Raw genomic sequence first — 23,415 nt, 5'->3', positions numbered from 1 at the left:
TCTGAGGAGTCAGATCCTTGCACTGCCCTAGGTCTTTGGGGATAGACTTTGGAAATGAACTTTCAGGGAATTCTTCAACCTAATCTGAGTGGGAAAGTGCCCATGAGGCTATGCACTAACTAGACTGACACTATTCAGTGAAGGAGCCACTAGCTCCACATGGCTATTTAAATGGAGATAAAATGAAAAATTCAGTTCCTCACTCGTATTAGTGACTAGCCAGGAGCCATTTGGGGCTAGTGGGTACTGTACTGGAATGAAAATGTGGCCAGAGGGAGCGTGTGTGTGTGTGTGTGTGTGTGTGTGTGTGTGTTTGCCATTTCCATCATCATAGAAGATTCCATTGGACAACACTGAATTCAGGCATGGTGGCATCGTATGCAGCTCTGGGACCAGAGGTGAAAGCCTTCCTGGTGCTTTCCAGACCTACCTGATCCTACCCGCCCTTTGAGAATTGCCTCAATTCCAGCTCCTCCAGGAAACTCACACCGACCACTCTAGCTCACAACCGCAAGTCCCTTCTCTGAACCCCTAGAGCACACAAAATATGTGATGACTCACTCTTAACTGGTGTTACCGTTTTGCTTTTAAGTTAGTCTCTTCCCAGCAACGCTTCAGTGCCCTCAAAAGCAGAGACTGAATCCTGTTACCAGCTGAATCTCAATGGGAGGCAGAGTCCCTCTTTTTGTGCCAAATGCCTATCAGAAGCATTTATCAAACCCTTCTTTTCTCCAGCTGCCGTTGTGTACGTTCTTCGCTCTTATTTATTTATAAGAATTTAAAAGTATAAGAATCGGTGTGTAGGACACCATGTCATGTTTCAAAAACCATTTATTTTTTTGAGGAAGGTCAGCACCCTTATTGATGTTAGGTGCTGCAGACTCAGCTTCTGTCCTGGTGAGGGGGTGGTGGGGGTGAGGAAGATTTGGAAGCACTGGCATTAGATCTTGAAAACACTTTGGACAGAGCTGTTGATACCTTCTTCATCATTTCAGACCCGTGTTTGGAAGTGCTGGGCTTGCCAGCATCTGTGAACAAACCAAAAAGAGAACTGTGGTCATCTATTGGGCTTTCCAATTAAGACTGTGAGGCTGGGGTTGATGATTTAGGATTCAGAAAGAAACACTTATGGAAAAACGTTTGAGTTTTAAAGTGCTTTCACCGTCTTTTTTCAAAGTTTTTAATTTTCATTCCAGTGTAGTTAACACACAGTGGCATATGAGTTTCGGGGGTACAGTATAGTGATTCAACAATTCTGTACATTACTCAGCACTCATTATGATAACACACACTATTTTCTCCTTCTGTCCAGCCTGGGAAGGAAACCAGAGACATTCAGTGAGGTCGGATGCCTCATCTCAGAGGACCTTAGTGACTTTAGATGAGGACAGAAGGTGGCCAGGGTGGCACTAGAGTGCAGGCTCTGATGTGCTGTTCTGTACTCCCTGCTCCCTGATGCTTCTCGAGCCAGCTCAGCGGCACCTTCTCCCTCATGCCATCGATAGCTATCCAAAACAGCCTGAGGCACTGATTCCCCATGAACAGGTAACTGCCAGTTCTCAGCAGTGTGGGCATCCATTTCAGAATGTCCAGGTAAAAGCAGCAGTGCATTAAAATGTTATCATCTCTGACTCGCTTTGGGTAAATTTTCAGTTGACTGACCCCAAATGATCTGTTTGTTGTGTGAGCTATAAAGGACTTGTGGAGCCAATAAGAGTCTCCATTTGGACCCATTTTTTTTTTTCTGCACCACTTGTGCAAATCATATCATAGTTGATGTTAACAGAATGAGTACTGTATCTATAAGGACAGAAACGAGCATTTATCTGTGTTGCTGATCATGATGACAGGATGTCATGAAAAGACACAGGGCAATAAATCACATACTTTCTTGTTTCTAGTAAATGACAAAGTTCTCCTCTAGCTTTTGCAGTTACCTAGCTTTTAATCTTCTCCAGCAGTAGAAGCTTGGGAATCTTAACAATTGATGATTAAAAGTAAGGTAGGAGACAACAAATTTCCTCCCAAATAAGGGGGGGATAGTTTCGCTTTTCAAATTAAGAATGCAGTACTGGATCGTGCCAGTAGCTGACAAAATAAGAACCACCTAGAAATCAGGAAAAAGTAAAAATCTGCAGAGGTAAAGAGATACACCGTCTGAAAAAGCAAGCCAACGACTTTGAGTTACAGGACCGAGGCATGTGCTATAAGCATCCTGGGTGATCCCAAGGCAAATGAGCTGTCACTGACAACACCTTGGGACACTGCCCTGGGACATGGTGCATCACCAGGTGTATGTGAGAAAAGCACTTAGCAGAATGCCTGGTGTGTGGCTGAGACCTGATAAATGTTACTGCCAGGAACTGGCACCCCTTTGCTGGGAGGTTCAACTGGGAACTGTGTAACAACTCACAAACCACAATCTGTCTACACAGTAAGTAATATTGTTTCAACCCCACATTGGTGGCGGGGGAGGGTGCAAGGCAGGAGCCACTCACTGCAGGGGGGGTGAATATATTTAGAATGACATCATCGAGAGGTTTACTAGAAAATGATAAATACATTGTACCTGAAATGCCATCATTTGAAGAATACAGGCTGGCCAGAGCACTTTCACGTTGATAGAGGGTGATAAACTGCCAAGACAGAGGTGAAATACTAGCTTAAACCTCTGTCCTTTGTTGGACAGCAAACACTAGAAATGCCTAGAAACCCTCAAGGGACAAAGCACAACCATGTGGCCCTCGTACACCCCAGTGTTGGTACTCTGCAGTCTCAAAGAGTTATTCTCTGGGATTTGGGCTGTTTCTAGGCATAACTTCTCATGGTTTTTGCCACTTATGACACTCAGGATTGGCCCCAGACTTGGTCACGCTCTGCCCCTGTAGGATCATTTCAAGGGCCCAAGTGTCCCAGGTTGCAGAAAGTGCCAGCCATGCATTCCCCCTCCCTCCTGGGGCTTGGAATAAATGGCATGTTTTAGATCCTTCTCTGAGAGAAGATCATGATTGGTGGGTCTTTAGGGGAGAAGCGGGAAAAGGGATGTCCATTTCACTGCCTCAATCTCCCTTTAAACTTAACAGTTGTGAGGTGTGGAGCAAGTCCGTGACTAGTGTGCGGCTGCAGGAGCGTGGAGGTGGTGTGTGGTAAGGCAGGGAAAGGGCTCAGATGCTGGTTCTGCTCTATGGCCCTTTATCACCTGGGATGCAGAAGTGGCCTGACCCCAGAAGGGCACAAAACAGGCTGGGAGAGGTGGTCAGGCAGCAGGGTAGCCACTGCGTGGTGGTGGCAGTTATAAAGGAAGTGGCAAATCCATGCACCGAGGCATAAATGCATGCACGATGAGAGAAACTGTGTTTTGTATTGATGGTGTGAAGGGCAGAGTATTACTGTAGAAGTTTGACTCTAATTCTTCTAAGAAGATTCGAGGCAGTTTATGGAGTAAGTCATTGTGAAACAGGATCTGTAAAGGGATCAGCTGGGAAGGGGACAATCTAAAGAACTGGTTCGGAACACTAGCAGCACAAGAGAGCCAGCTGGATAAATATTAAAAATAGGCACGCTTTGGCCCCACGACAATTGAACAGGAACCCCTGAGGGGGGGGGGCGAGCGTTTATCTAAGTTGCCCAGAGGACTCTGATGTGCAGCCAGGCTGAGCGCGCTTGATAGAAAGGAAGGCGGGGGTGGGGAGTCGAGGGACAGATGCTTCTGAATGGCCTGACATGAGTAGGTTAAGTCAAGAGTTTGCCACGTTGGCCAGCCATTAAAATCACCTGGGCACCCTTTAGAGCTCCCAAGGCCCAGGCTGCAACCCAGACCAATCACAATCTCTGGGGCTGAGGCCTGGGGATCACTTTTTAAAAGTTTGCCAGATGATTTGAACGTGCAGCCAGGATCCAGAACCTCTGCTCTGTGTAGTAGTTCCCAGATATGGTATATATCCGACTAATGGGGAGAGGGCTAGGGAGCTCCCAACACAGACACTAGATTTGGCTCTGATGGTTAAGGCTTTTCTTTAAAAAAAAAAAAAAAAGGGTTTGTTGGACATCTACTATTATTTCAGTCCTGTGTTAGGTGCTGGGCATACAGTAATGAACAAAACAAAGCCCTTGCCATCACGAAGCTTATATTCAAGTGAATATAAAGTCTGCCAGAGAATGAGAGCAGGAATATTTGTCTGCTTTCTTGACTGCTGAATCTCCAGTGCCTGGCACATAGTAGGCACTTGATAAAAAATTATTCAGTGAATGAATGATTGACTGAAGAGTGATGTTAGTACTATGAAGAAAAATAAAGCAGGGTAAGGGAGGGTAGTGTGTGTGTTTCCATCTTACATAGGGTGGTCAGGGAAGGCCTCACAGAGATGGTGACTTTTGAGCAAAGACTGGAAGGAGAAGGGGAGGAAGACACACAGCCATCTGGGAATTGTGTGTCTCTGGCAAAGGATGAGCTAGTGCAAAGGCCCTGAGGTGAGAGCATGCTTCACATTTTAGGAGAGCGGTAAGGAGGCCAGTGAGGCTGGAGGAATGACAGTGAGTGGACAGAGCGGTAACAGAGTGACATATGGGTAAAGGGGGTTGGGAAGAGAGAGGATGGGCAGCTCATATAGGGCCTGAGGCTACGGTAAAAGCTTTGGCATTAAGGGAAACATGATGGCTTCTTTTTCTATGTCTGGCACTGAAGAGTGACTGTCCTCATGTGTACACTGACTAATGTTTACCTGGAGCTGAATGCAAGCAGGGATTTCTGTGCTACTCGATAAAGAATGCTGAATATCTTAATGGATCAGGCCTTTCTAATTTTACACTGGGAAAACAGTCAGCAAGTGAGAAGGACAATCAGCAAGAAGAATTACGATGAGCCAGGGAATCAGCTTAGCAATGGAAAAGCCTGTCAGCAGGCCTCCGGACAGGCCTCTCAGTGATGCTTGAGGGTCAAATAGACGTTAGTATTGCTAAGTGAGAAGTCTCTGGAAAACTGATGATGGATGTATGAGAGGGTGTATGTACACGCACACTGGGGAGCAGTTAGAGTAAACCTAGAGGAAAGCAAAAGTGATACAAAACAGAGCAGAGGTTCCAGGTGGATCTATGGCTTCAGCCATTATTGAAAACTTCCTAAGAGCACCCTAGGGAAGGGGAATTTCTTGGGATCACACTGAGGAGTCGGCCAGAATTTTGGAAAGCTGCCTATGAAGGGTCATTGCTCAGGAACATGGGGAAGTAGCTGGAATCAGCACTCCTTTCCCTCAAGCAGTGCCCCTTCCTCTTTGAAGCATCTTTTCTCCCTGCCCACCCCAGGTCCCTTGCCTGGGCCTACCTGGGAGTGCACTGTGACTCACTCCCGTTCAGCTTTTCTCTAGATGCTACAGGAACCAAACTGAGTGGCATTGCTCTAAGGTGCTAAGGGGGCTGTGGCTTACTTTGTGTATCTGCATAAAGACAATAATTTAACCCAAATGTGAGGATTTCGATGAAAAGATTTTCAGGCACCACGGGCTGGCCCCAGCTGGGAGAGCTTTGTGTGTGGAAGGTGTGGACAAGGGAATGCTTCCTGAGGCCCCTCAGCAAGACACACAAGCAGTCCCTTGTTTGCAGGGAGTCCCTTATTTCTGTCGGGGCTTCACTAGCTCACAATAAGGGGCCGGTGAAAAATATTTACCTTAATACTGCTTGCATTCTCCAGATCCGGATATTCAAAACTTTCTGTGGGCAAAATATAATATTGGAAAACAGTTATTTCAGAGGCATATACAAATTTTGGCACAAAAATTACCTCAATAGCTTTAGTAAAGAATTGCAGAAATTAGGCAAACAGAAAAAGCTGAAAAGAGGTGAGATCCCTAGAATTCTGGGTACAGGTCTTGGCTCTTTACTCCCAAACTGGGAAAGATGGTGCATGATGTGGTGGAAAGAGCACAAGCCAGAACATCAGGAAAGGCAGGCTTTGACCAGCTTATGGATCCCTGCACCACCGTTCAAACTCTGTGTGCTTCTTTGTTCATCATAAAGTGAGAAATGAGGCCAAGGGTGATTTCCGGGGATATAGTGGACAAAAACCCCTCCCCACATGGAGCTAAATGCTAGGGGAAGGAGACAGCCAACAAACAAATGAAAACATACAATCTCTCAGATAGGATAAATGCTGGGGAACAAGTTCAAGCAGGGCAAGAGGATAGGGAGTGCTGGGGTTGCAATTTCAAAGAAGGTGCTCAGAGGTGGCCGTACTTAGAAGATGACTGATATTTCAGCAAAGATCTGAAGGTGAGGAGGGAGCTCTGCAGATACCTGGCAGAAGAATGTTCTTTGGCAGCAACAACTGCAAAGGCTCTGAGAAAGGAGAATGCCTGGCGTGTCTGAGGGCATGTGTGGCTGCAGGGGAGTGATTGGGCGCGAACAGGAGTGAGGAGGAGTAAACAGGAGAGGTGGCCAGAGAGGCCGTGGGGAGGGAGAAATGCTGTCCAGACCATGTGGAGCTTTGCAAGCCATGGCCTTTACCCTGTGGGAGGTGGGAGGGAGGACTTATTTTTATCTAGATTTATTGTGTTTATGTTGCCCCCTGGCTCCCAAGTTAGAATGAGGGTAAGGACTTTTTCTCTCTTACTCATGGCTTTATCTCCAGAACTCTGAACATACCTAGCACAAAGAAAGTGCTCAGAGATTCTTTGTTGAATGTGATTGAGCCAACTGGACAGGTGCAATATTACTGAAGGATATAGGAACTAAGCATAATGTAGTGCAATGAAGTCGCCAAACTATGGAAAGAACCAAGATGCCCTTCAACGGACGAATGGATAAGGAAGATGTGGTCCATATACACTATGGAGTATTATGCCTCCATCAGAAAGGATGAATACCCAACTTTTGTAGCAACATGGACGGGACTGGAAGAGATTATGCTGAGTGAAATAAGTCAAGCAGAGAGAGTCAATTATCATATGGTTTCACTTATTTGTGGAGCATAACAAATAGCATGGAGGACATGGGGAGATAGAGAGGAGAAGGGAGTTGGGGGAAATTGGAAGGGGAGGTGAATCACGAGAGACTATGGACTCTGAAAAACAATCTGAGGGGTTTGAAGTGGCGGGGGGTGGGAGGTCGGGGTACCAGGTGGTGGGTATTATAGAGGGCACGGATTGCATGGAGCAGTGGGTGTGGTGCAAAAAATAATGAATACTGTTATGCTGAAAATAAAAAATAAAGTAAAAAAAAGAAAAATCATAAAAAAAGGTAAACTTGTTTGCTCATGTTAACTATTCCCCCAAAGTAGGTCAACCTATTAGAAAACTTAGTGTTAACTTCATGTTCCCTAATAGGAAAATTTGTCAGTGCAAACAACAAGGTCTCCTTTAAATAGTATCTAAGAAAAAAAAATCAATCCAACCTTCTGTTACTTTGGCACTTGGGTCTGAAGGACGATCATCCTCATCACTAAAAAAAGATAAAAGACATTTCATTTTCTATGTATTTAATATATGAAGGATGCTGGCTAAGTAAAAGAATAATCTGTCAAAATCATTATTCATATAGAAGTAAATCTAGAATGGTATGTCTTCGAGTTATCAAATCAAGTGAAAATGACTGCTACAGTGACTTTTATTTGGTTTTTATATACGCCCTCTTCTTTTCCAGTAGCACAAATAATTGAGAGTCACCTGCTTTACTACTTATGTATGTTATAGAAATCATGAAGGGAGAAAGGATTAATGGCGGGCCAGGGGTAGGTGTCCTAAAATGGCATCAGGCCAAAAAGAAACCTTAATTTCATTGTGCCAAGTGGAAAAGAATATAGTTCTAATCAGGTAGATTCTTCTCCTATACCCTAGTTTTCTCCTGATACAAAGTGCTATACCCTTCCCAGTTAGTGAATATTCTTCTAAACACTGGAACAATTTTAGGCACTTTTTAGAAAAAGGCTATTTTAGAAAAAGTATTAATCAGACTTCAAGTGTACATGTACTTTTCCCCCCTGTTTGTCTCCTATAAATACTGCAGAGCCCATCCTTTCTCTTACAGTCTTCCCCAGTTTGGAGGGTCTTGTCTAAAGCTCATCTACCCTTCAAGGCCCAACTCAAACTCCACTGCTTTTTAGAATTCTTCCCCGAATGCTCCAACTTACATAAGCCCTCCATTTTGGGGATCCCTGTGACAGAGCCACACTGTTGAGTGTGTAGGTACATAAGGACAGTAAGTAGGAAGCCCTTTAGGTGGGCCATTAGTGCAGGAACTACTGTTGACCCAGGGTCTGTCTCTTAGGTTCCAGAATCTAACACATTAAAGACTTGAACTATACTAACTAGACGACTATACTAGAAAGAAGGAAGTAGAGACCACATAAATAGGTGTGGGAGAGAACACGGAAAGGGGAGCCCCAAGAAGCAAGCACAGAGGAGGGCGAGGGGAAGGAGTGAGGGGAGTTTGAGGTGCGAGACACTGGCTTTCTCACATGGTTACTCGAGGGGCCCATGTTTCACACCAACATAATTGTCATTTTGGATTTCTATTTTCTTAGCCAACTCATATTGCTTTAATTGACCGTACCTAGAAAATGAGGGCAGATCCTCTTCATTGTATGAGGATGAACTCATAATTCTATGTAAGAAGTAATATGCTGGTTCAGTACTAGATTTCCTTCCTTCTCTCTGGAAAAGTACAAGTCAGATAATTATAAAAAGGAGATTTTGTAATAACAAGTAAAATATGCCATAATGTTTCCTTAGTTTTCCATATAGCCAGCACTTCTGATCAGGTACACTGTGTTTGCTCCTAAAATCTCACATGGCTTCCTAATAAATAGATCCTAATAAACAGATCTGAGTTTGTGTTGAGGCTATTGTCCTGGCGAGCCTCTGAATTTGCCAGAGTTGTATCTCTGTGTTGTCTTTTCTCTGGCTCACTGCAGTTTCTGGGTTAACCTGGAAATCACTGCAAACAGATAATTCAGAGGATTATCTCACCAGGGAATCTTAAATCATGTGTAACTTCCAAATGCATGTACAGTGCACTGTTTTTGGTGAGGCTAACCCAAGAGGAAGATAAGGCCAAATCAATCACTAGAATGATACAGAACCGGGAAAGGAGCTGTGTGTCAGAGTGATAGTTGGACTTATGGACTGAGGAATATTCAGCATACTTTGAATAACTTGCTATGTTTTAACAAGTTGGGTAAATAATTTTTGAGAAAAAATTTGGTTAAGGAACTTGCCCAAATGTCACATAGCTACTAAGTGGCAAAGCCAGAATTCAAACCCAGATAGGCTGAATTTGCATGAATCTTTTTTACTCTCCTCCAGCCCATCTTCTGGTCCTGCCTACTGGCATGGAGTTTCTGCAAACAAAACTTCCAGTGAATATTTTTAGGCTAGAGTACCAAAAAATTTAAATCTATGATTTTAAATAATTAGATTGCATTTCTCCTAAGTGGTTTCCTTTTTCTGTTTTTCTTGTCCTTCTAACTAACCTAGGACCCTTTCTGTGATCTATTTTTCTTCAATTTAGGCTTCTGACTTCATCCATTAATCATTTCCCTTTTATTGTAAATATCAGCAAAGTTGGGAGAGACTGCCCAGATTCAGTTTATGCACTCTTCTTCCTACCAAACGAAAATTACTTCAGCTAAGTTTGTGAAACTCTATACCTTCTCTATAGAAACCCGGTCATTGAGAGTCCCGTTTGTCACTTACACTTAGTTGTGTCTTTCTCTTCCAAAAGGAAGAATCTATGCCAGTCAAATATTTGGAGGTAGTCACATCAACATTAGAAACAGTTCGTTGTGTCTCCTCAGCTTCTGTCCATTGATTTGGTGATGCTTCAGTATCCAGTATAGTTACAGTGGATTTGCACTGACAACATTTTCCTAGTGACAAAAATTTTTTCAGATTTCTCTTGCTCTTCGGTGGCTTGGAAAAAGCCATTGTGTTCATAATGGGCTTTATGTCTTCTTTTACTTGATCGTCCAATGGTTCTTCTGGAAGTTCTCTCACAACGTCTTGTAAAACAACTTCATCTTCATCAGAAGTTAAGCCCTTTTCCGCTTTATTTTCTGAAACTTCTTGATTAATATCATGAGTTACCAAACGAATGATAAGATCTTTTTTGCTGTGGACATCTTTTAAAAGCTCCACTTTGGTGATGTCAGGCTTTATTAAGTTCTGAAATGAATTCCTACTAGCAGTCTGGAATTGAAGAGAAAATTATTAAAAACTACTGCCTCAGTGATTTTTCCTATGGTTCTATAGTAATAAAGCAATTTTCACTTGCTTTTCAATTTAGTAAAATTATCCTCAAATGCCACTTACTGGTAGAGTGGTGATATATATATATATATATATATATATATATATATATGTATATATTTGAGTAGTGATATATTTAAAGGGAAATATATATATATGTGTATATATATGTACATATATATATATATTTCCCTTTAAATATATCACTACTCAAATATATATATTATATACATATTATATATAATATATAATCTATATATGATCTCTATATATTATTATATATAAATATATACCTTATATATTATATTTAGTATAATATAATATAATATAATATGTGAAATGGTAGTAAATATGGTGGAATTGATATTCCAATCAACAGCTGATATTATCTACAAGCATCATGAACTTCTTTTCTGAATTTATGGTAAATAAAACTAAGGTGTACACTAAATGATACTATATTCATAAAATATATATATATATAAAATATAGTATAATATAATATTATATATATATTTGAGTAGTGATATATTTAAAGGAAAAAATAAATAAAAATCATAAGCAATATTTGCTCATTTCAGTAATCCTTTTTTTGCATTAAAGAATAATGTCATCCAGTCCAAAGAAGGGAACGCTAGTAAGTTTTGTTCTTTTGGTTCAAGTTTTATTTTTTACTTGTCAAGAAATGCAAAACGCACAAATACTGTAATTACATTCTGTTTTCATCATTTACCTGGAAAGTCCTGTGACAGACTTAGATAGGACATCTTTTTCTAAACTTCTTAGTGAGAGAACCAATCATAAGAGCAACCTAAATGTAGATATTTTCATGAACAAAAGACAAGGTATTGGCTGACCTGGATTTTAAAACATGATTGTGAAAGACCTTGCATGATCACCCTCCACACATTCTAACCCTTGAACATATTTTCCAAAGGCGGCTTCAAAGAGGACCTCTTCATTCCTCTTCACCTCCCTGGTCAAATGTCACTTTCCATTTTGCAATGGGAAAGACAGATCAAGGAAAAGATGGTCATAAATGACTTTTCCATTTCTGTAGCCTTTGATGATGCTGCAGAACCTTTACATTAATTTGGGTTATCAATCTTAGATCTCTGTAAAACTGCAAATCAGAGTTTCAGATAAATGCTGCCCTACAGTGGTAGCTCTTGTGCAAAACAAAATGAAAGAAGAAATCCTGTAAAAAACTGAAACATAATCAGTCTTGATGATCTGTGCTGGTGGAGGGAAATAGTGGTTCAAAAGCTCAAAGTCGCCCTGATGGCTCCAGGTTGTGTCACTGTAGGAGTCTTTGATAGGCATGTGTCTGGTGTGTTGGGAAGTTTTGGTAATTCAGAATAGCAAATGAAGCATTGCTTATGGATTCCTGACCGAAGACTAGCCTCGGAGTTGCCTGGGTTCCTTAAACTGGTCTCCTGTTCTTTCTGAAACCTCCATGCCTACACTGGGGATGGACGGCACCACTGTCCACCTCGCTGCCAAGATTCTGTCTGAACTGGGCTAGCTAGGTCCATTTGCTTTCCATGAGACAGCTTTTGCTTCCCTTGTGAGTAGCAGCAGTGGTTGCTTTGGATTAGCTATTCTCTTCCAACTTTCTGTGGGCTATAAAGAGATAGTTAACGTACTGATAAAGGATGTGAAAGAAGAAAGCAGGTAGCCAAAACTGACAGATGATTAAGAGGTAATGACTTAGAGGTAATTGTCTATAGTTTTGAGACATAGATCTTGTGCCCAAGGAATTACTTATATATAAATGAAAGCTACCAAGTAAATGATAATGTAATTTTGAGAACTGAGAGAGAAAAGAACATTTTAGAACTGGAAAGGATCTTCATCTGGTTCAAGAAACTAAGGACCAAGGGGACTCCATCAATGTCTCTGACAATCTGAGTATCTGAGACTAAAACAACAACAACAACAACAACAAAAACCTGTAATGTATTCACCAGCTCTGAGACTTAGTTCATTGGGCTGGAAAATAATGCTAAGGAAAATACAGTCCTGGGCTTACGCTCCAAGCCGGCTGCTTCTGTAGAATTTTGCTCACTTTGTAAATCACAGACGATATCCTGAGTGTGACTGCACGCCATCATCCTTGCAAGAGGCTCATTTATATGGAGGGACTTTGGTATTACATGAGAACGTGGGGCTGGATCAATGTAACAACTCCATCTCCTGGAAGGACCATCCCTAGGCCCTAGCGCCCTAAGATCTGTACACAGAACTACTTTTTCAATAGTTATATTGTACCAAGAACAGTGTTTTGGCAATTCAAGCCCCTTTAAAGTATTTTTAAAACCTAAATATAGGACTGCAGAAAAACTAGTTCATAAAAATAGAAATATGAAGACAGCTGGGTATAGAACAAGGGTAGCATAGGAAAGAAACTGGGTTCCTGGGGCGCCTGGGTGGCTCAGTGGGTTAAAGCCTCTGCCTTCAGCTCGGGTCATGATTCCAGGGTCGTGGGATCGAGCCCCGCATCGGGCTCTCTGCTCAGCGGGGAGCCTGCTTCCCCTCTCTCTCTGCCTGCCTCTCTGTCTACTTGTGATTTCTGTCTGTCAAATAAATGAATAAAATCTTTAAAAAAAAAAAAAAAAGAAACTGGGTTCCTCCTGAGTGTGTCAGAGTAGAGGGTTCTGTGAAAGTATTATGTAATGGAAGTGAAAGAAGAAGAAACAAATGAACTGTAAAGAGCCTGCAGTCTGATGTTTGTTGATGAACGTTGCTAAGTAAAACAATACTACTGTGGAGACTTAAGTCTGAGGATTTCCATCTTTAACAGGTTGACCTGTTGTTCTAATTGGCCCTTTTGGACCCATGTAATACTATGATAATGTATATGCATTTAAAAAGAACTGTAGAGATTATAAAAATTGCATTTCTTCTGGGTTGCCAAATGAGGACTACAGTTCCAATGAGTCCTGTTTGCCGGTAAGGGTATTTCCCTGTATTCCCATTCTTCAAGAAATGGAGGTTTGGTCTGACTGGCTAATGGAAAATAGCTTTCCACCTTTCCACCGAGCCACACTGCTGACGGGTGAGTCCCAGGAAGGCAGAGAAGTGGTTGAATCAGAGTGTCCCAGTTCTACTGGGCTGGGCAAGAGAACATTGACAATATTTTATAAATGCATTCCCACAGACCTGCCCAAAGAAGGAAATCGCAGGACAACCAGGTCTCAGTCACTACTCATCTCTTCTCACCACTGCGTTTAGCACTTACCTCTAATGGTTTCACATTCAGTCGTCCCACTTCATCCAACGAAATGCGCCTTTCTCGCTTTTGCTTTCCTGCCTCAGGTGTGCCCATTGAGTGACTCCTCCCGCTCGCTGACACTCTTCTCAGTGCCTCAATGCTGCGTCCGGTTCTAGTTAAACACTCCAACTGCAGTTTCTCAAGAGGTTGTGTTTTTATAGAAATGACTCCTAGGTGTTCTGCCACAATGTCTGGATCGATACTGATTGGTTGTTTCCCACGGTGAGGAATTATTTTAATTGGAAGTTCCTCTTCACTTAAATCTTGACCTAATTCTTTTTGCTCTAGCTCAGGCCCTCTTTTAACTGCATGGTCATGCACCTTTTCGACAATTCGACCAAGATCCAAATCGCCAAAGAGACCAGCCTCTGAATCTTTTGAGCTAATCATTTCGAATGGACAATTGGAAACTTTACTGATGAGTAAAGAAGCTACCTCTTTAGGGAAGACACTGTTTGTACCTTTCATGTCATAATAAAGTTCTTCATGAGTTCCAGATTGTTGTAGTACCTGATTATAAACAGACTCGACTATCTGAGAAATAATTTCTATACTTTCTGGACTTAAAAAGTTTTCTTCAGGATTAGCAGCTACAACACTAATGTTATTTCTGGCAATTTCAGCTGTCACAGATTTTGTCAATTGAGATGCAATTTTATTTACCTCAGACTTTGATAAATTTTTTGCATCTCTGCTTGAGGCACTTGGCAGCTTTACTAGTTTAGCCAAGAACAAGGCCAGCATTTCTTCTAAAAACCTAGCATCTAACACAGTCTCTTTTTTTGTTGAAGGCTTTTTCTTTGACTTAAGGTCATCAATGATCTTAACCACTTTTTCCATAATTTTGACAGCTTCCAGAACTAACTCTGATCTTGATGCTTCTTCTTCTACTTGAGGATGAAGTTCTGAATTGGAAATTTCCTTCACCATTAAAAATCCTATTATATCAGAAAGGACATTGCTTTTACTCATTAAATCCTTATACACTGAAATATGGGAGCCAGAATGCCTTAAAACACTGTTATAAACAGAAGTAACTACTTTTTCAATAGTTGTACTGTCTGCTAAAGATACAGTGGGTGATTCTTCGGCCTGTGGCACTACTATAATTGGACTTTTAGAGAGATAGTCTTGAAATGAACTTAAGATTTTTGAGATTATTGTTTGCATTTCAGCATGTAGAGAATTGTTTTGTTTCTTGCCCACTTTTGGAAACATAGATAAAAGCTTTGACAAAAAATTTACAGCAATTTCTTCTATTATGTGAAAAGGCAGTTTATAAACCTGTGATGGCTGAGACCGGGGAACTTCAGTGGTTTGGATAACATCTTTAAGGATATTTTCAACAACACTGTCAACTTCTGTACACTGATGTGGTGTTAGCTCTCCAGAAAAATAGTTCTGCAACTGGTTGCCAGCCACTTCCTGTACAACTAAATTAACTATGGTTTCTGAAAGGATTTTGCAACCACTGCTGACACAATTTTGTATGCTCTTTTGAGATCCAAATTGTGGTAAGAGATTATTATAAATAGTCTGAACCACTAATTGAATAATTTCATCATCATTAGGATGTAAGGATTCTACATACTGTATAATCATATCATTATCTTTGGAGATCTCTGTCATAATTGTACTTATTAACTTCATTTGAAGGAAATACAGTTCTGTGTACAAATGATCTTCAGATATTTCTGCTTTTGCGCTGGCTACTGTTGAGAAAATTTTTGATAGAAGAGAAGAAATTATACTTTCTAAAAATTCATAAGGTAGCATTATGGTATATGGTGATGATGTTTGACATTCTTTGCAGGCTGTTTGGACTACCTTGTGGACCTTTTTCATAACCTCCTTAGATTCTAGAGGCAAACATGCTGCCTCTGGAACCTCTTCATAAAGTAGCAAGTTTAGCTGATGCTGAAAAATTTCTTCTATGACAGTATTAGCTAGCTTTCTTGCTAAATTTCCACCATTACTATTTATGTCCTTATAAATGGAGTCTTGAGATCTATATTCCTGCAAAATACTGCATAGAGAGGAGTGAACAATCTTGTTGACTAACATTTTATCACTTGATGGTATGTTAGCCATAGAAGGTGCCTCATCAGAAGAATCTACCTTAGTTGCAGCTGCCATTTTTTTCTCACGAGGTGCTTTATTCACAGATGGTTCTTTTTGCCTGAGAGGTATGTTGGGAACTGATGAAACTCTATCTGCAGATGGGAGGAACTGACTTCCCTGACCTGGGTTCAGTACTTTAATTTGAGCATCTGAAAACTCCTTTAACAGGGAATCAATCAGTTTCATAGCTGTGTCATCGAGTGCAGTTTGATTTATATTTTTGGTTACATTCTGACATGTATCATCTGTGCCCAGTAAGGAATTAAAAACCAATTTGTTAACTATTTCAGAGAGAACATCTCCTAAAAAGTTAGCAGGAAAAATCCCATGATTATTTTCTGGTGGATGGTCTGGTTTACTAGGTTTACTTTTGATCTCTTTATCTTCACTTTTTTTATTCTCTTCCTCTTTTGCAGGAGCATTTTGTTTACCTGGATTTGTTGAGGTAGGTTGGGCTAAACCCTTGCCATCTGCTTGAGTTAAATATACCGCTTTATCACCTAGAGGAATTGGGGATTTTGAATCATCTTCTGGTTCTTGGAAAGGAGACATTTCTAAAACATTTCTGTAAATGCTTTCAGTGAAAATTTGGACCTGTTTAAGACACAAGGTCTGTTTGTCATCTGTAACTCCGTAAGCTGGAGAATCTCTCCTCTTCTCTTGGATCTTTCTATCTCTCACTTTGGATTTCAGAGATGGTAATTCAGAAGGTCTATCATCCTTTTCTAATGAACTCCCTCTTTTCTTGTCACTCTTCTTTTTATCCATTTTTAAAGCTGGTTCCAGCGCAACCTTCTTGGTTTTTGTATCATCAGTAGCTGATGAAAGATGTTGGTATACCTCATCACGTTGCCCTTTCTCCTCTTTTATACCCAGAGTGTGTTTCTTCTTGCTTTCCTTCTTTCTAGGTGTCATACTCAAATCTGGCCCTTGAGTATCTTCACTTTCCATATTAGTTGTTGGGAGAGTAGCTTTTGATGCCTTCTCATTCTCTTTTCCAATTGACCTTTCCTTTTTCTTTTCATCCCCTTTCTTTTTATCTGCCACACCTCCAACAAACCCTGATGCTAGGGTAGTCAATTCACCCTTCATAATGCTAGTTATAGTGGTACATATTGGCTCCTGGATGCTACCTGTCTTCATAGATGTCTTCTCCTTTTTGAAATTCTCTTTTCCATAATGTGCTCCTCTACCTATTTCTAAAGTGTTCATTATGTCTTTCAGGCCTGAGGTTAGAGGAGTAAGTGTAGGTAATTGTTCTAGGGAAGAAACTGGGTTCTCCCTCAAGCTTCTATTTATTTTTGTAAAGGTATTATATGGTAGGTGTTGAACTTTTTGGATGATGTTATCCACATTTAGAAATGAAAAGAAGGTGGAAGACCAGTCTCCTGAAAAAAGTGGTTGAATCTTGAAAGCAGAGATTGCCTTTTTGGCTAAAGCAGCTATCATCTCTATAACAATGTTACTGCTATCATCTTTCTGAACATTGTAAGATCCATACATTTCTATGACCTCATCGTACACAGAGTCAGATATTTTACTGACTGTCTCTTTATCTATTGGTGGAAAAGAAAACATTTTTCCAGAATTTGCTAGGACTTTAATTTTACTTTTCCTAAATTCGCCTATCAGGCCATTTGCAAATTTTACAGCCATGCCCATGGGGTCTTTTTCTGTTATTTCTTTGTCCTTAGGGTTTTCAGCAATACTTGGGAGAGTATAAAATTTGCTAACAAGGTCAATTATGACATCTTCCAAAAATGTAGCAGAATACACAGAAGCCTGTGGGAAGCCTGTGAGTATTTTTTCTTTATCAGGATTCAAGGGTTCAATGATATGGTCATTTTTGGGTAAGTTACAGGGAAGGGATTCTTCATCATATAAAAACGGCTGCAGATGGTGGTCCACAATTTCTTTCATGATGAAACCAGCTATTTTCCTGAGGAACAAGCCTCCGTTTTTGTATGTATCACTCTGTGCTTCATTTTCTAATTTAAAATTTTTCATAATATTGTTACATATGGAGTTAACAAAGTTCTCACTTGCCCCTACTTGCATACTTTCCACATGCTCCTCTGCTGTGGCAAGTCTAATTTCATGTTCAGAAATTTCTGTTATAATTTCATCAGTCAATTTTGAAGCTGCATTCACAAACTCATAATCTAGTGGCACCTCTTTCTCACTGAGTTCAGTTTCAGTCTCACATGAAGGGAATATATGTGCTAGAAGCTTGTAAGTCAGATCTTCTAAAAGGGAACGCGGCAGTACAGTGATGCAGGACGGAAAAACATGGCTGTCATCGTTGATGCTGTCAAGCACATTTCTGATGATCTTTTCATCTTGGAGGGAGGAATAGGAAGAAGTTGATAATTCTCCCAAAACTAATGACTCCACTTGATAATTGTAAATTTCTCCTAATAGCAAATAACATATTTTTTGCCCCAAACCAACAGCATCACTTTGTATAGCTCTATAAATATGAATCAGAGATTTATAATCATCTAATATTTTTTCATAAATTAGGTTGACAGTTTTTTTGACTATTTCTTTATATGCCTCTGAAAAATGCAGATTTTCGTCCAAGTGATCTGCAACTAAAATTTCTGATGTGGTGAATTCTAGCACAATTGATTTTACTAATGTTGTAACAATGTTAGTTACATTAGTTTTTGCTTTACATGGGTTTTCAGCAGCCAAGAAATTATGTGAAAATACATAAAGGATTCTGCATAAAAGCTTGGAAATTACGTCCTCTGAAAAGATAGCTGAATTTACAATAAAAAACAATTCTCTTTGTTGAGGATCTGTTGCTCTCTGCTGATAAGTTTGACCCACTGTACCTGAAGGAAGAGTTTTATCTGCAGATAAAAATGACTCAAGATGATGGTTAAATATTTCTTTTATTATATAACTTGCTATTTTTGTAACAGGTATATTACTTATGTCCTTTTTATCTTTTTTAAGAGACTGGTATAGATTTGAATGACAAATATCAGCATAAATGGCATCAACCATAGCCTGGATATCTTTCTCTGAAATTGCATTTTGTTTTTCATTTCCATGTTTAATAATGCATATTGCATGTTTAGAAATTATTGACATGATCTCATCAATCAGCCTCACAACTGTGTTGCGGAAGTCTGACTGCAAAAAGTCTGGGTCTTCTGCACTGCAGTTCAATGGATTTATCTGATCTAAAACCTGAGTGACAATTTTTTCCAAATTTCTATGTGATAATATGGTGGTATATGGTGTATAAGCCTGTCTTTGGAGTCTTGATTTCCTAATAGCATAATGAACTCTCTTTATCAAAGTGTCAGCATTGAGTCTTGAATATGATTTAAAAGGCAGCTTTGCTATGAAATCTGGATGAATTTGGAAATCAAAAACTTCAGCCAGGATAATTTTAGTTACCCTTTCAGCCAATGTTTTTGTATCATTGAGAAAGTCTGTAACAGGTTCCAGTTCATATTCTTGTAAAACTTTGCTATATGCCATGTCAATAATTTCAGTCACTACTTCTGTATGCACTTGGGGCAAACACAATTGTTCCTTAGCATTTTCTAGGATGATAACTTGAGCTTTTGAGAATTCTTCTGTTATCAAATATATGAGTTTTTCAGCTGTTTCCAACAGTTCTTTTCCTGAATCTCTTAATGAGTTTGTTTGGACAATACCTAATAACCTGTGGAATATTTTGCTTAAAACCCCAGAAATCACATCTTCCAAAAAGGCTGAGGAGTAAACACCAGCAAAAAAATGCTGCCTTCTCACATCATCAAAGTATGTATATGATGGAGGAAGTAATGACTTTCCATACACAAATGGATGGAGATGCTGTTGACAGATATTTTTAATGATAAAACTGGCTATTCTATCAATAAGAACATTGTTACTACTTATATCGTGCTCAACTGTTTCTTGAGACCCAGAGTTTTGCAACATATTTCTAAACACAGAATCAACGAGATGCTGAGCATCATCCTCTGAATAAATAGATTCGGTCTCTGAATAAATAGATTCGGTTTCTTCTTCATCTTTTGAAAATCGAATTTCATGTTGGGAAATTTTCATCCTGATATCACTAATTAGCTTTGAAGAGATTTCATCACAATTAATTCCTGATCTACCTTTTGGAGTTTTGGTGTATGGAAACACATTATATGTAGAAGGAAAGATTCTAGATAACAGCTCTCTAATTATGTCTTCTAAAAGTGTGTATGGAAGCAAGGTGTTATATGGAGATAAATGCTGGCTTGGCTTGATAGAGTCACTGCTGCCACTAAAGATGTTCTGAATAATGTTCTCTGCTGTTAAAGTAGCATAGGAAGAAGCTGACAAGTCCCCAGAAAATAGGGGGTGAAAAAGATAATCAGAAATAGCCGCTACAATTAAATTGGTAACATTTTCTGCAAAAATGTCACTATCTTTGAATTCTTGATTATCAGCCTCAGTGGTTAGTCCATGCTGTTGCAGAACATTCTTATAAACTGAATTGACAAGTTCATCCACAGTGTCTAGATCTACAGTGGGGAAACACTGCTTTTGGTCATCACGAAGAATGCAGATTTTAGCATTGTTAAAATGGGTATTTATTGAGTTAACTATTTTTTGGGTCATTTTATCCAGTTCACATTCAGTGTTATATTTTGGGTTAAAGACCTTTGATAATAGCTGGGCAACAATATCTTCTACAAATGCATTAGGATAAAAGCCCATACCTAGTGATGATGGCTTCTGGGGTCTATGTGACTCTGTGACCTCACTGAGAACCTCTTTAACCATATTTGATATTTCATCCAGTGGAGTCACTGAACAAGGTAAGCCCTCTCCACACAGAAAGGGCTGAAGGTGATTTTCAATAATCTCTTGAATAATGAGACTGGCTATTCGGTCAATCATTATTGGGCTTTGGCTTACTATATTTTTCTGGACTGACACAAGGGAGTCAGACATCTGTAAAACATTATTATAAACAGACTCCACCATATTTTGAAGGCTTTTTTCTGTATATAGATGTTGACAATCATATTTAGTGAGCCAAATCTTATGCTTTGAAATGGAAGACAAAACCTTGTTTATTATACAGGTAGACAGCTCATTAAAATCTGAAGTCCATAAATATTTCTTTCCCAAGCACAAAGCTTTGTAGGGTGGAGAAATGAGCTGAGATAATAGCTTCCTGATAACATCTTTTAAAAATGAGTGTGATAACATGGTAGTATAGCCCGCTGAATGTTGGCCTTGGTCATTAAGTTCTCTCAGGTTGTTTTGAAGTTTCTGCAATATATTTTCAGCTTTAAGAGGGTAATATGAATTGGGCATGAGCTTTCCTATGAAGCACAGTGGCAGTTGGTAGTCTACACTCTGTCTCAATATGCCCTTAGTTATCTGTTCTGCCATTGAGGTGGCAGCATCTGTCAGATGACTGCCACCAGTAACTTGTAATGCATATTCCCATGAAACAGCATTATTAACTGAGTCAGCAATCTTTCTAACGGTTTCTTTATTGATTGGTGGAAAACATATCCTTTCTTCAACATCCCGTAAAACGGTGACTCGAGCATTGTTAAACTCATTCACCACGGAGTTGACATCTAATGTATTTACCTCATTGAGCTGAGCTTCAGGGATGTTTACATTTTTGCTCTGCAAGGAGGTGGAGAGATTAAGGAAAATGTCTGCGATTATTTCCTCCAGAAATGTGGCAGAGTAAACTCCTGTGTTCATGCCTCCTGGATATTGCATGTTAAGAATAGCTGTTGCATTCACTTCTTTTTTACCTGGTCTTTGAAGAGGAGGTAGAGGAGAGAATTTTCCTGAACATTGCTTACCAAATGGGGCTTGCATTTTGGAATGAATCACAGTGAGGTCATTCAGTGGTTCTCTCAAAGGCCCGCTGTCATAATTTGTGAATCTTACAGAGCATTTATCCTGTCTTGATTCTTTTAATTTTGGCCTTTCTCCTTTTGGGAAACCAGGGAGTCTTTGTCTTCTTCTATACCTTAAATGCTTGTTTGCAAAAAGTGGACTTCTGGGAGGTTGGTATATACCACAGGACAGTTTTTCCATCAAGGATTTTACCAAGGTATGGGAAGTAATGCTAAGCATAGATTCTTGATCTATTTCTGCTAGATTTTCCAAAAGGGCTGACACATTATATTCTTCAAATGCTGAGCCATGGTCCATTGTTCCCCTGCAATAATTCTCTATGTTTTGAAGTATGTTGAGCAGTTGACCTTCTGTTGGTATTTCACCAGAAAGAGGACCATCTGTAAGGAGGTTGTTGGCTGTACATTCTTCCAAAAGTATTTTAATAAATTTCTCACATACAATGTTCAGAAGAAAAACTGATTTTGGGGAGAGCCCTGGGTTATTTCTAGGTATTCTATGATTTTGCTGGTTATCTGAAGATAGGAATCTTTTTCGTGATATTTCACCAGAATCCATATCCCAATTTGGGCATTCCTCTTGCAAAACCAAATTGAAAATATTGGAAATTTTATTGACTACTACTTCGGATTCATGAGTTTTTAGGCTACCAAACAGAGTGCTTAATTTGCATGCCAGAGAATTCAGTTTATTTTTCTGTGATAGTTGATTAATTCGGTGAGTAGGAGATGATTTCCAACCTCTATAGCCTGTCTGTCTTTTCATAGTTTTGATTTTGTTGTGAATGGGCAAACTATGGGTTTTAAGCCTGGAGAGAGGTTTCCTTCTTCCTCTCCTGTCAGGCTGATACTTTATTCCTATTTCCTTGGACAGAACATGGATCACTCCAATTAAGAGATCCTGAAAGAGATTGTCGAAGTCAGCCACAGCTACTCTTGGGCAGTATATATATTTTGTTTTCACAGAAACCACTTCTTGTGTAATGTCTGCCTTTAAAATGTCACTATTAAAAAGGATTCGAATAATGATTTCAGAAATGCTTAAAGCAAGTCCTCTGATGGAAACTGACCGACTTGCAAATACTTGTGAATGAATTAAAATAACCTTGCTAAAAGCTGCATCTTGGTTTTCCAGTGACTTCTGTTTTGTTCCACTATCTTCAGTACAATCAGAAATGCTAGACATTATATAGGAAATAACTAATTCAGTGAGGTGTTCACAAAATTGATAAAGTGAAGTATCATAGTTAATGTTTCTTAGAGGCTGCTTTGATTCATATTTTTTCCTTAATGGTGTGGAAACAGTAAATACTTTTTCATCAAGAGGACCTTAAAACAGAAAACATTACTATTTTTTAACATGCATTAAGAGAAAATGTTGAGCATTCAAAATACTAGCAATATTTTATACATGAATTTTACCTAATTCAATAAATAGAAAAACCTAGTCAAGAAATTTCAGAACTGAGTTCTCTTCATATCTCTATTTCCCACCTGTGGAACCTTACTTCAGCCATGAAGTTAAGAAAATAGTCTAACAGAATTCAGATCTCTAAGTGCTGGTTTCTTCCTTGTATAGCTATGTTTCCAGCTTTAAAAGCTGGAAATTCTAGGGCAGAGAAATGATCTTCAGCTTTAACTGCAAAGCCCTAGCGTGATTCCAGTGATGACTAGAGACCTCATATAATTCTTGAAAATATTTTCAGCTGTTTATCTAATTATCCAGTATGGGACTATATAGTATAGAGTAAATTGAACTGGATGAAATTGCTGATGTTTGACATTTTTTGACACACAAAATGGCTATTTCATATGGTTCAACACAATATATGCATGTATCATATTCATAGAAAGGGAGTACAGATATCCTATTTGTAAACATGGATTCGGAGTG

General features: G+C 39.6%; 1 protein-coding gene across 5 annotated transcripts in view; it reads right to left on the bottom strand.

Moving 5' to 3' along the window:
* Positions 1 to 813: 813 nt before the first annotated feature.
* Positions 814 to 23,415, bottom strand: part of LOC101682202 (fibrous sheath-interacting protein 2) — a 43,424-nt gene continuing 20,822 nt past the window's right edge. The window contains exons 5-11 of one of the 5 annotated variants that reach the window (XM_013049088.2): positions 13,477 to 22,850; positions 9,684 to 10,175; positions 8,542 to 8,642; positions 7,385 to 7,431; positions 5,663 to 5,706; positions 2,570 to 2,636; positions 814 to 1,028 (exon numbers count right to left, since the gene is read on the bottom strand). In XM_013049088.2, the coding sequence (XP_012904542.2) occupies positions 883 to 1,028; positions 2,570 to 2,636; positions 5,663 to 5,706; positions 7,385 to 7,431; positions 8,542 to 8,642; positions 9,684 to 10,175; positions 13,477 to 22,850 (10,271 nt within the window). In that variant the 3' untranslated portion in view covers positions 814 to 882. The remainder of the gene's footprint in view (positions 1,029 to 2,569; positions 2,637 to 5,662; positions 5,707 to 7,384; positions 7,432 to 8,541; positions 8,643 to 9,683; positions 10,176 to 13,476; positions 22,851 to 23,415) is intronic. The other 4 variants (XM_013049089.2, XM_045068065.1, XR_006602983.1 and 1 more) reach the window with 4 other exon arrangements.

Source organism: Mustela putorius, unplaced genomic scaffold (assembly GCF_011764305.1).
Source record: "Mustela putorius furo isolate JIRA1106 unplaced genomic scaffold, ASM1176430v1.1 tig00003899_pilon_pilon_pilon, whole genome shotgun sequence".
Classification (NCBI taxonomy): Eukaryota; Metazoa; Chordata; class Mammalia; order Carnivora; family Mustelidae; genus Mustela; species Mustela putorius.
This window is presented reverse-complemented; position numbering and strand designations above follow the sequence as displayed.